A 13,514-nucleotide genomic window follows, 5' to 3' on the forward strand; every position below is an offset into this window, starting at 1 on the left:
GTCAGAATACTTTTGGGCCGAACCGGGCCGGATTCACTTTAATTTATACTCTGGTCTATTATTGTTGATAGATTTACAATATCTCGTTTGTTCGTTTTATTTATTTATTTTTTCAAATTTTTACTATCCAATTCCTTGTAAAATATTTAATTAAATATTTATTTTTATATAAAATAGCATAAATATTACACCTTAAAATAATAAAAAGAGACGAAAAAAGAACAAAAAATTAGAGAAAACATTCCAGATGTTTGCTTATGTAAGTTTTTTAAAAAATTTAAAATAATAAAAAATTAATACTTGATATAATATTTTGTAAGAGAAAAATTATATCTAGTCGGATGTTTTTGAAAAAATTATTGTTGAAGAATGGTGTCAAAAATTGAGAATTATTTTCTGACTTTTTTTTCAAATAAAAACTAACAATTTAATACTCCATCTGTCCCATCTAATATGGGTATATTACCGTAGACACGAGAATTTAGATAAAGTATAATTAGTAAATAATTAAGAAGTGTATTGGTAAAAATAATTATAGATTAAGATTAAGATAAGTAAATAGTTTAATTAAAATTAAGAAAATTATAAAATTTAAAAAATGCGATTAAAGTGCATAATTATATTTCTAAAAATAGAAAGGACAAATTATGTGGGACGGACAAAAATAGAAAATATGGACAAATTACGTGGGACGGTGGGAGTATTATGAGTAGAAATTAAACTTTTAACATAACACTTAAAATGTTTTTTTAAAAAAAAAAAAAAAATTGTATGGATTTCAGTTTATATTCTTTCTATAGTACAAATTCTTTCCTCCATATATTATGGTATATTTTTACTCTGCAGTCTTCCAAATTGTATTCCAAAATATGAAAATATTCCTAATTATCCATTTCAATATCTCACAGTCAAAGACTAGTTTTTAACTGCAAATTCCTTTGTCATAAAAAATATATATATATACACAATTTTATTTTTTTTTATTGTATTTAACATTAAAAATATTTATATATTTGTATAATTTTTATACAAATGTTCTTCTGTTAGTATCATAAGACACTAATATAAGTATTTTTGCAATTTTTTCTGAATTTATATAACATTTTGATATAATAATTAATATTTAAAGATCATAACATAAAAAATAAATGAGACCTTTAGAGCCGGAACGAAAGTAGTATAAAAGATAAGTATTATTCGCTATCACCCATCCATGCCTTTAAAAAAAATAAATTCATGCCTTAATGTCTAAGAATTCATAGAATAACACCAACATATATCTTTTCAGTGAATGTTTATTTCTTTCAATACAATTTTTTTTTTAAAAAAAAAAAAAACAAAACTATTTTCTCGATTTCTCATGACCTTTGGTTTTATATTCCTTCAACAGTATGCCAATAAAATTAACTTTTGTTTGAGATATAATTAATATTTAAAAAATAAAATACAGGATTAGCTAATACTTGTTTTTGACTTTTGATGATATAAATATATTGAAATATATTATCTGTGAATTTTTTCTCACATTTATTATTTTGTAATTGTCGGATTTCTATTCGCTCTCATATTAAATAATATCGACGTTAAATACTTATTTAATTTTGTCCTCGAATAAAGTTACTTTACTTTTTACCGAACAATACATGTAACTTACGAGATCCGATCGTTTACTATAAAGCAGTAGACATCGAATGGTCATATATTTTAAACTAAACCAAAAATAAAAAATAAAAAATGCATCGTATGAGATGATAATATTACCTTGACCGTAAAATGCTGATAAATAAATGGACACAATTAATTGATAATATGAAGGAATTTAGCCGAATATATGTATAAATATATATATATACATGATTACTTATTTTGTGTTTTTTTTTTTTTTAATATTGATTTGATATTACCTTTTTGTGAGAGTAAAATATTAATGGGTTTGTTTGTCTGGGTGTTTCTATTTTATTTTTTTTTATGTGAGATATAATTTTTTTTTCAGGAATATAAAAATAATATTTTATATTGAATATTGACTTTTACGAAAAGATAATATATATATATATTGAGAATCTGGAAAAAAAAAGAAGTTAGGCAAACAAATTCCAATATGTTCTTTATCAAGAAGGGTGGATGGATAGTAAACAATTAGAAAAAAAGTGGTGAAAGAGTTTCATTTTTTACTATTCTTGAGCCAATCATCAAATCACTATATTGTGATTTCATTGTCAGCACTTGCTTTTTTTTTTTTTTTTTTTGAGTTGATCAGAACTGATCCATATGTTTAATATTAAGCACATTTGTTCTTTGATTCCATTCCTCCCTAAAAGGGTTTTTTCACATTTTATTTTATGTTTTTTTTTTTTAATGATGATATAATTTGGTTGTTGATGTGAAAAAAGGGCAAGGAATATTGAAGGATTGAGATAAGTGATCAAGAAACCCTAAAAAGATGAACAAAAGGGATGGGACAGAATAGTTAATCAAACTAAACTAAATAAACATTCTATAGAATAATAATCAACACACAATATATATTGGATGTGGAAAAGAATATTTTTGTGGGCTATATAACATTATATTAATAAAGGGGATGCCTTTTTTGAGGAATATTTAAATTATTCAACATCATCACTATTTATTCTTCACCCATGCATCTTATCTTTTTGAATTAATGTTCTTTTTATTTCATTTGATTTGATTATATATATATATATATATATATATGTAATTTGAGAGGGGACCAAACTATTTGAGAATGGTTAAGCTACTTGAAAGATTGTTTAGATCATTCCTCTTTGTTTTCACCTATGGTTTCTTTCACTATCAAGACTCCTATGGCGGCATCATAGGTCGAAGAAAAATGCCAAAGGGTCGACCCCTTTCGTTGCAGGTTCGCGTTTTTAACCCTAATCTAATAACTAACATAGGATTAGATGATATATATATATATATATATGCATACATGTTGCATATCTCTTGTAGGGATTTATAAGGGTTCTTAGTTTTCTTCGAAACTTTGTGAAAATAGTTCTTAGCTTACTCACTATATAGTTTTAGAATATGAAAGTTATGGATATGAATCAACTGATGATTTGAGCAAGTCAGCATAATGTTGATTAAGATAATTAGTATATATTTATACATATTTTAGTATATTTATAATACATCATATATTATATTATATATGTTATTTTATAACACAACATATTATAATATATATATATATATATAAATATATGTTGACCACCATATGACATATATTGACCTAGTCAAATCAGCACCATATTGACTTGGCCGAATCAACACAAGATCTTTTATATGTATATATATATAAGATGAATATAATTTTCAATATCTATAGAAGCATTGGGATATGTAAATTCAAAAACTCTGCATATTGAATGGTAAAGAAATATATTCACTTTGTTTCAAATCTTTTTGTATTATTTCTAATTTGGGTTTTTTCAAAAATCTTGCTTAAGTATTTTCAAATTATTTAAATATAAATTTTCTCTTTTATTTCTCTAAATAATTTATAACATTATTCAAATAAAAAAATAATAACAAATTTATAGTATATAGAAAATAATAATAATAATAAAATTATATTGTCCAAAGAATCGGTGCCAAAAGCAAATTAGCATATTTTTGTGGCGTGAGATTAATTTTAACTCCAAATCATCCTCATCTTTTTGTATACCATCAAATTATTTCTTACAATGTGTAGAGAAATAATACATTCGAATTTGAATATATGTGATCATCAATTTTTATTTTTATTTTTAAAAAAATTAAAAGACAAAATTAAAAGACATACTTGTGTTTTTTTGTATTATTATAAAAATATATAGTGAAATTCTTGTTGTTAATTAATTAGTTATTGAAATTTATAAAAATATTCCGAGAATTATAACATTGTTTTGAGAAAATATTTTATTAAAGAAATAATATATTTTAGTTGAAAAACATAAACAATTATTTTTTAAAAATTTAAAATGATGTATATATAAAATAACAAACACACACAAATATTTGTTATTATTTCAGACAGTAGAGCTCAAAGTGAGAATGTGCTGCACTGGCTGTGAAAGAGTTGTTAGGGATGCCATTCACAAACTCAGAGGTAATCAACATTAATAATTTTAAATTTTAAATAAAATTTATAAAATCATATATAAGACTTTTATTTTATTTTATTTTATTTTTTTAAAAAAAAACTCTCTGTATATAGGTGTTGATTCAATAATAGTCGAATTAGAGATGGAAAAAGTAACTGTAACAGGATACGTCGATCGTAACAAAGTATTAAAAGCAGTAAGACGGGCGGGTAAAAGGGCGGAATTTTGGCCGTTTCCGAACCCGCCGCTTTATTTCACGAATGCCGCCGACTATTTCAAGGACACGACGGTCGATTATAAAGAGAGCTATAATTATTGGCGGCACGGCTACAACGCCGCCCACCGGCATGGATCGCTTCCGGCGACCCACCGGGGCGACGACAAAGTTAGTAACTTCTTCAACGATGACAATGTCAATGCTTGTTCCCTCATGTAATTAATATCACATACACACACGTACACCTGTTTGTGTGTGTGTTTATGGAAACAAGCCAATAGATCAATTTGTAATTTTTATTAAGTTAGCTCTAATTTAAAGTTAGGCCCATTGGGCTCACTATTGTGGTGCATATATGGGCTTGATTTGTAATTGGGCTTTAAATTTGGACATTGTTGTTGTTATTATTATTATTAGGCTTTTACTTTCTTTAAATCATATAAATTTCTAATACACAAAATATTCTAGATTAGCACACAGTACATGTAAATATATATTCCTTCTCTTCTAACTTAAAGTACAGTATCATGTGTTTCACTTAAAAGTTTTTTTAAAAAAATAATTATAAATTAATACAAAAATACTCTTTAATTTTTATTTAAATTACAAAGTAACTATTCCGCATACAATTAGTTTATACATAAAATTAAAATTAAAAGACAAAAATATCAAACTTCTACTGACTAATAAAATACAATTATTTTGTAGATTTCTTTCAATTGGGACGGAGTGAATATATATATGCATACATATTAATTTAAAATTCGGCTTGTTCAACAATTTTTATTTTTTATTTTGATCATTTATTGTATAAATTCTTAAACCATATTACTCAATCGGTCTTAAATTAGAAAAATAATCAATTAATAATAAATATTTCATTATGATTATTTTCAAAAGGGTAAATTGAATTATACTAATACCATTGTGATTGATTAAAAATATACGAAATATTTTGTATTTTATTTATTATATATATTATTAAAAAATAACATCTAATACATTTAGGGTGTGTTTGTTTGGGGGTTTGGATTTTGAATTGTGATTTGAATAGTTGTATGTTGTGATATAAATAGGTGTTGATGTGATGTTTTTTATATAAAATTGGTTTTTAGTATAATATAAAAAATGAAAAATAGGTGTTTGATTTGATGTTTTTGGGTGAAAAAAATTGGATGAATAATGTAAATCCAATCCAATCCCCCAAACAAACACACCATAAGAGTATGCTTACTTTGAATAATTAGGTATAATAGGTAATATAATCATGAGATTAATTAATGTTATATTAATTTTAATAGATTAGATATATGATAATAATGACTTTTAGTATAAATATTACTTGAGATAAATTAATTCCACCAATCTAAATAGGATTAATTATCTCCGATTAGTGCCTTATTAGATCGGAGTTTAAATAATTTTAAATTTTAATACGTTAAAGTAAACATAAAATAATATTAGATAAAATAATATTATCTATTATAATCTCGTATAATTGACGCACTTTTAATATGCGAGTTGCCTTACATTGAATATAAAGAACATTATAAAATTTCTAAATTTATTATATTGATAAAAAAAAAAAAATTAGAAAATATAATTTCTAAAGCTTATATTTTTTTACCAATCTCATTGAAAAAATTATAGTATAATTTTTATTTTTATTTTTATTTTTTTTGGTTCTCCTGTCCGAAAAATTACACCATTGGGACTGGTGTGGATATTGAGAAAAATTAGTAATATATTGACAAAGTAAGAAAATTAAAAATCAAAAAAAAAAAAAAAAAAAAGAAGAAGAAGAAATAATTAGGATACTTATAGACATTTAGTGAGTAAATATAATATGAAAATATACATAAATAGACAATACATATGAAGTATAAATAGACAATACGTGATACTCTTTGTCATAAAAGAAAGTTTCACTTATCCTCTTCTTTTTTTTTTTTTTACCATTAGAAAAAAAGTTTGTTTGTTTGTGAATTTAAATTTTTTAATAGTAAAATTTTGAATTAAATTTTTTTTTAAAAAAATACATTTAATATAGTAAAAATCTTTTGAAAAAATCACAAAAGAACACATTCATATTATAAAAAATAAAAAATTATAATATATGATAACGGTATATACAACATATATTATAATTTGAATTTATTAAGGGTGTACTCATTTTGATAATTTTATTTTATTTTTATTATTCATAATATTTATTTTTTTATATTATATTAAATATTAATTTTATATTTAAAACATCAAATTAATTTTTATTTATATTAATTTATAATTCAATTTTTTACTATTGAAATTAAAACCCCAAACAAAACACACCCAAATTATATAAAAATATCACAAATTAAAATATAAATTAACAGAAAATGTAAAAATCAATACAACACATTATATTTATTCAAATTATATATTGATATCCTTTATATTAGCATGATTCCAAATCATTTCACTGATACAGAGGTAAACTCGTGAACGTAAGATAATAAGTTTAAATTTTCAATACTTTCAAGTCTTATTTGTTACACTTATTGGACCTAATTTATAAATTATTAAGTTCGATTCGTATTTATTGGTAACATACTAGAAAAATTGCAGATGCCAATTTCTAAATCATAAAAACAATAATATTTCCGTCTCATAACAAAGTATCCATTTTTTCATTTTAGTATGTTACATAACAAAATATTTATTTTCTTTTTTAAGTAACTGTACTATCTACCTAACATTACAAAAATCCTTACAACTTACAATATATTACACAAATATCATTATCTTTATATCACATAATACTAATAAGATTATTTTAGTCATTTCTATTTCATTTCTACTGCATCTCAATATAATATTAATATTTTTAAAATTTTGTAATAAAAACAAAGAAATACCTAATTATGTGACATAGGAAGTAGTATTCCCTCCGTTACAAACATCCTGTAACAATTTTTTTTTGGTATGTCCCAAACACCCTGCAATATTTTCAAAATAGAAAATAATTAATCATATTTAATCTCTATCACATACTTTATCCAATCACATCATCCAAATAAAAAAAATAAAATATATATTTCTTTCTCCATCACATCATTTAATTTTTAAATTATCATAGTTAATACTACCCATCTAAAAATTTGTGCCAAAAATAAATATTATACCTTATTTAGAACGGAGGGAGAAAAATAAATATTGCACGTTATTTGGAACGGAGAGAACATTAATTATCAGTAATAATTATCATCCCTCTAAGTATATATAAAGCTGTGGTGAATTGAAGGAAGGAAGCTAGGTCTAGGTATATTGTGTATATATGTTGATGATGACACACAGATACATATATATATATATATATATATTGTCGTGTAGTTATCAGATAAGAAGTACGACCACAACCCACCCTACCCACCCCACTCATCCCTATATATCTAGCTAGCTAGCTAGCTACCTATACATGCCTATAAGTTATTATTGAGAATTTTTCTTATTTTTCTGCCCGTCCTATAATTAAGTATTCGTTTATTTTTTTTTTTTACGTAATTTTAAAAATATTAATATTGTATTAAAATATAAGTAGAAATAAGTAAAATAACTTTATTAGTATAGTATGATATAAAAGTAATGATATTTGTGTAATATATTATAAGTTGTAAGAGTATTTGTAATGTTGAGTAGATAGTACAATTACTAAAAAAGAAAATAAATATTTTATTATAGAACGAACTAAAATGAAAAGATGGATACTTTGTTATGGGACGGAGGAAGTATTATACTTTCTTAGTCGTAATCATATGTATTTATTTTGCCGTCCAAACTAGTTTTTTGGGTTTTATCATATATTAAAATATAATTATATTTTATTAATTTGTAAAAGTATATAAGAATTTCTTATATTTTTGTAGTGGATTTTATATATAAAGTAATTATATGTATAATGTTATATTTGTAATTTTAGTGAAAGTTAAAAATATTTTAGTATTAATTTATGATTAATATTTCAAAATAGGAAATAGATTTTTGAAATTAAATAGACAAAAATAGTAAAAATATATTTTAAGGGGATGTTTGACAAACAATTTTTTGAAAAGCTTTTAGCTTATTTAACCGCTTTGAACTGTTTGACCAAAGAAAAAACTAATTTAAATGTTTGGTAAATTAATTTTTTGAAATAACTTATTGGCCAAAAAAACTAATTTCTGAAAAGTTATATAGCTCAGCGTTTTAAAACAGCTTTTTCAATTTAATTTTCTTTATTTTTTATTTGTCCTTAATATTTTATTATTTATTTTACATACATATAAATATATTTTTTATAAATTATTTTAATATATTATTTATTAAATTCTAGTTTTATTTTTATAAAATTAAATTAATTAATCTTTATATATAATTAATTTTATTTCTAAATTATATATATTTATTAAAATAAAATAAAAATAAGAACACAAATATTATTAATTTATTTTTATATTAAAAGTAAATAAAATAGAATAAATTTATTAAAAATATAAATATAATAAATTAATCAATAATTAGTATAATAAATATATTTAAAAAAGTTTATTATTTTATATTTTAAATTTTTTTTAATAAAAAATATTCATATTTTTTAATAAAAACATATACTTCCTCCGTACTATAACTATAATCTTAATTGAACACGAGTAGTTGGTAAAAAATATAGAGATAAGATTTTTTTGTCATTGTGAGTGTATTAATGTAAAAAGTAGTAACAATTGTGTAATGATAATGAAAAAAATAAGGATTATTTTACAGTGATATGATTATTTATGAAAATAAAACTATTATTTTGGAACGGACAAAAATAATAAAAAAAACTATTGTAATGGAGAGAGTATTATATATTTATAAATACTAATATTATCCCGCGTGCAAAATTTCAATAAATACCTGACAAGGGAGTATACCGGATGTATTAGTACGATTGTTGTTGTATATATATATATAATTGTATGTATGTATGTATGTATATACGTATGTTTGGTTTAAATTTCTGGGATCTGCTGCTGATCACTTCCTCATTCTATTTTTTAATTTTTATTTTTATTTTTATTTTAAAATTCCTCTGCAGGCTGCAGCAGCAATTGTTAAATTTAATGCTGTGATCTCTCTCTATGCCCAGGCCTACCCTAATTACCAATTTGTCCTATACTATTCCTTTCATCCCAAATAATTTGGACATGATCTTAGATACTTAAATTAAATATTGTTAAAATATAATTAACAAGTAATAAAAAAATATATTAATAAAATAACTATAAATTAAAGTTAATATAATTAAATAGTTTAATTCAAATTAAAAAATTATAAATTATAAAACTTAAAATATAATTAAAGTGTATTATTAAATATTTTTATTAAAAAAAATTATATGAAATGAACAAAAATAAAAAGAATGAACAAATTTTATAGGACAGAAATAGTACTATTTACCAATAAAACATTATTTATTTATTTATTTCAATTTGTTTATCATGTCATTTATTTAAATATTATTTAAGGTAAATTATATAACACTCTTTTGTATATTTGTAAAATGCACAAAAAATTATGTATTTTATTTATTGCGTCAAATTCATTTGTGTTAATTTATAGTTTGCACAAAACATCATTCTTAGTTCAAAGTTGACGTTTGGTTCTAAATAAATACTTAAATTAAGCAAGTCTTATATAAATAAAAGACGTGAAATATCTTAAATAATTTTTAAAATAAAATAAATAAATAAACAATTGATCAAATATTTTTTTTTTGGTTTTATAAAAATTAGATAACTGAAGGAAGGATTAATTAATTAATTATTATTTTATCAAAGAAATTATCTAAAATATTTTTTTTTATTTATATAAAATTTGCATTATTAGATTCATATTTACAGTCAAATATCATTTTGCATGAAAATGATTGTTTCGTACAAATTTTATACTAACACATGGATTTTATGCAATAAATAAAACACGAGGTATTTTATTCATTTTTACTAAAATATAATGGGGTATAATATAATTTACCCCGTACTAAAAATTAATTTACATTCAAAACATTACATCAATACCTATTTATATCACATCATACAACTATTCAAATTCAAAATTTTTACTATTCAAATCTCAACTCAAAATTCAAACCCTCAAACAAACACACCCTAAGTAATTTTTATAATACTTCATCCGTTCCAAAAAAAAAATATTTTGTTGGGAGTTAGACACGAGAATTAAAGAATAATAATATTTAATTAAAAATAAGTATAAAGTAAAATGTAAATTACTAAAATGCCTTTACTTTTTAAAAGATTTTGAAGAAAATGTTAGAGTATTAATTATGAGTAGTTTAAAAAAATATAAATAATTTTGTTACAAATGGGAGACCAAGATTAGTAAATAAGAAAATAAGATAATTATTTTAAGACTGACAAAAATAAAAAAAAAATAAGACAACTCTTTTGGGACGAAGAAAGTATATATCTGGTTGGTTATACTCCCTCCGTCTCTTAACAATTTATCAATTTTTTTTATTTTAGTCCGTCCCATAAAAAAGTATCGATTTCATTTTTTAGTAATTGTACTATATACCTAATACAAATACCCTTCCAATTTATAATATATTACACAAATATCATTATCTTTATATCATACAATACTAATAGGGTTAATTTAGTTTTTTTATCTTTATTTCTACTTAATCTCAATATAATACTAATATTTCTAAAACTCTGTATAAAAAATAAATAAATATATAGATATATGACGGAAGAAGTATATGAATATTAATTTCTAGTAGGTGGTGTAAATTAAAGAGATTTATTATTAATTGAAAGTTGGCAGGCCTTTTTTTTTTTTTTTTTTGTTATTTTTATTGTTGTATGTATGTGTATATATGTATGTATGTTTGTTTTTTTGGTTTTAGGGAAACCCTACCTCTCCCACACTTTCCATTTCCCTAAATTCACCATATCTGTGTAAGTTTCTTTTCAGCCAATTTTCAATTTAATTTTACTCATTAATTACGAACAAAAGGTAGAGAGAGATGCATAATCAAATGTTAAATAATAGTTTTAACATTATCTTAGTATTATTATTATTTGGCTAAATTGTATAAAATTCATACGTGGTTTTACGAAATTGTGTCAAATTCTTCGTACTTTTAAAATTGTGTCAAACTCTTTTATGGTTTCATAAACTCTGCGTCTAATCCCTCGGCGGTCCTTATTTAACGCTATTTGACCTAAATGCGCCCAAACTGTGAATAAATTTTAGAATTTTAATTTCTAAACCTCTAAAATTATAAATATATATATATATATTTATTATATTTAGTCTCAAAAACCAGTAAAAATAAATTCTTAAAACCTGATAAAAATAACTATTTTTTAGTATATTTATTATTATTTTTTTTTTTAATTTTAGAGGTTTAGAAATTGAGATTTTTAAATTTATTTGCAGTTTAGGCGCATTCAGGTCAAGTACCGTTACATAAGGACCGCTAAGGGGGTTAGATGCAGAGTTTATGAAACCACGAGAGAGTTTGACGCAATTTTATAAGTATAGGGGATTTGACGCAATTTCATGAAACTACAGGTATATTTTGTGCAATTTAGCTTTATTATTTTGATAACGCTATGTTAGTATTATGTTACGGAGGTAATTATTGACGAAATTTATTAAATTTTATATCTAAAATTTATGTAGCCAACGTCATCGTCTGTCTCTAATTTCCATAATAAATATGAATTTTTTTATTTTTTATTTTTCAGTGTAAATTAATAAAATATATGTATCTTGTTTAATTGTTGATATCAATTACATTATCATTTGAGGCCGTATTGTATTTTTATTATGTCATATATTATAAAAAATGTTCTGATTAATTACAATCAACACTATAATTGATGTTAATTTTACCATTTAACTATATATCTTTAACGTACTGTTTAATAAAAATCCATTAGTTTTAATTATTTATTAATTGTATCCTACTATGTATCAAATTTAAAATAAGCATTAGTTACAATATATTACATAATATAATCAAATTTTGAATTAGTATTTAAATTATACAAAGATAATGTTGGCTGCGTCAGCTGTGTAAGTACAGGATCAGAGAACTATTTTAGCTAAAAAAATTTTATTTACGGAACTCTTTTCAACTCGGGTCCATTAAAAATCTTAAAATAGTAAAAAAAAATGATCAAATATGTAAGTAAAAAAACAGTTTACTCTATGTATTTTTATAAATACTCACCATATTTATAATATATTTTTCATTTCAAAATCCAAATTACAACCACATTTTATTCTTCATTTTTCTCATCCTTAATGCAAAAGGCCAATTGCTCCTAAACCCGTGACTATGGAATCATAATATATGTATTATATATATACATATATATTTTTGATGAGGTAAGAATTAGAAATTCTTATTTGTTGAATGTGTTCTGTATAAATTTACAGCCAAATTTAATATTTTATAAATTAGATTTGACAAGATAAATTACATTAAACAAATTATGTGTGATAAGTAAGATTTGGAGTCGCTAGAAGATTTGAATTTTTTATTTTCATTTTGTTTATTTGATTATTTTTATTTGATTTAAATAAAAAATAATTAAATGTTGTGTTTTATGAGTAAAATAAATATGCTATAAATCACAATGTCGTGTATTATAAAATATCAAATATCATATTTAAATGATATTTAAATCAAAATTAAAATAAATAAATGAATAAATTCATACACAAATCAAATAAAACCATATAATAATACTCCATCTCTCCCAGATAGCATGTCACGTTGCCGTTTTTGTCCGTCCCACGTACCATGTCACTTTCTTTTTTGGAAAATGATTACATACTTTAATCTCATCTTAAATTTTTTAATTTATTTTTTTTAATTTTAATTAAACTAATTAGTTATCTTAATATTAATTTATAATTACTTATATTATAGGATAATTATTTTCACTAATACATTTTTAATTATTTACTAATTACACTCCTTCTAAAATACTGTGCCTACAGTATAGCAGATACAGTACCTGGGACGGAAGGAGTAATAATTAGTACATTGATTCTTTGGTCATAGGATCCTACCTCTACATGTAGACTTTTATTGTCCTACTTCTCCTATCATATAAAGCATAACCATCTTCATTTTAATAGGACTA

The 13,514-nt window shown here is 22.6% G+C and overlaps 1 protein-coding gene across 1 annotated transcript; it reads left to right on the top strand.

Moving 5' to 3' along the window:
- The first annotated feature begins 2,705 nt into the window (after positions 1-2,705).
- On the top strand, positions 2,706-4,719 carry LOC127263847 (heavy metal-associated isoprenylated plant protein 30-like). Its single transcript, XM_051293108.1, has 3 exons — positions 2,706-2,884; positions 4,042-4,117; positions 4,226-4,719. The coding sequence occupies exons 1-3, from the start codon at positions 2,750-2,752 to the stop codon at positions 4,546-4,548; spliced, it is 534 nt and encodes a 177-aa protein (XP_051149065.1). The 5' UTR covers positions 2,706-2,749; the 3' UTR covers positions 4,549-4,719.
- Positions 4,720-13,514: the final 8,795 nt, after the last annotated feature.

The sequence above is a fragment of the Andrographis paniculata genome, unplaced genomic scaffold, assembly GCF_009805555.1.
Source record: "Andrographis paniculata isolate CXL003 unplaced genomic scaffold, ASM980555v1 Contig69END, whole genome shotgun sequence".
Taxonomy (NCBI): domain Eukaryota; kingdom Viridiplantae; phylum Streptophyta; class Magnoliopsida; order Lamiales; family Acanthaceae; genus Andrographis; species Andrographis paniculata.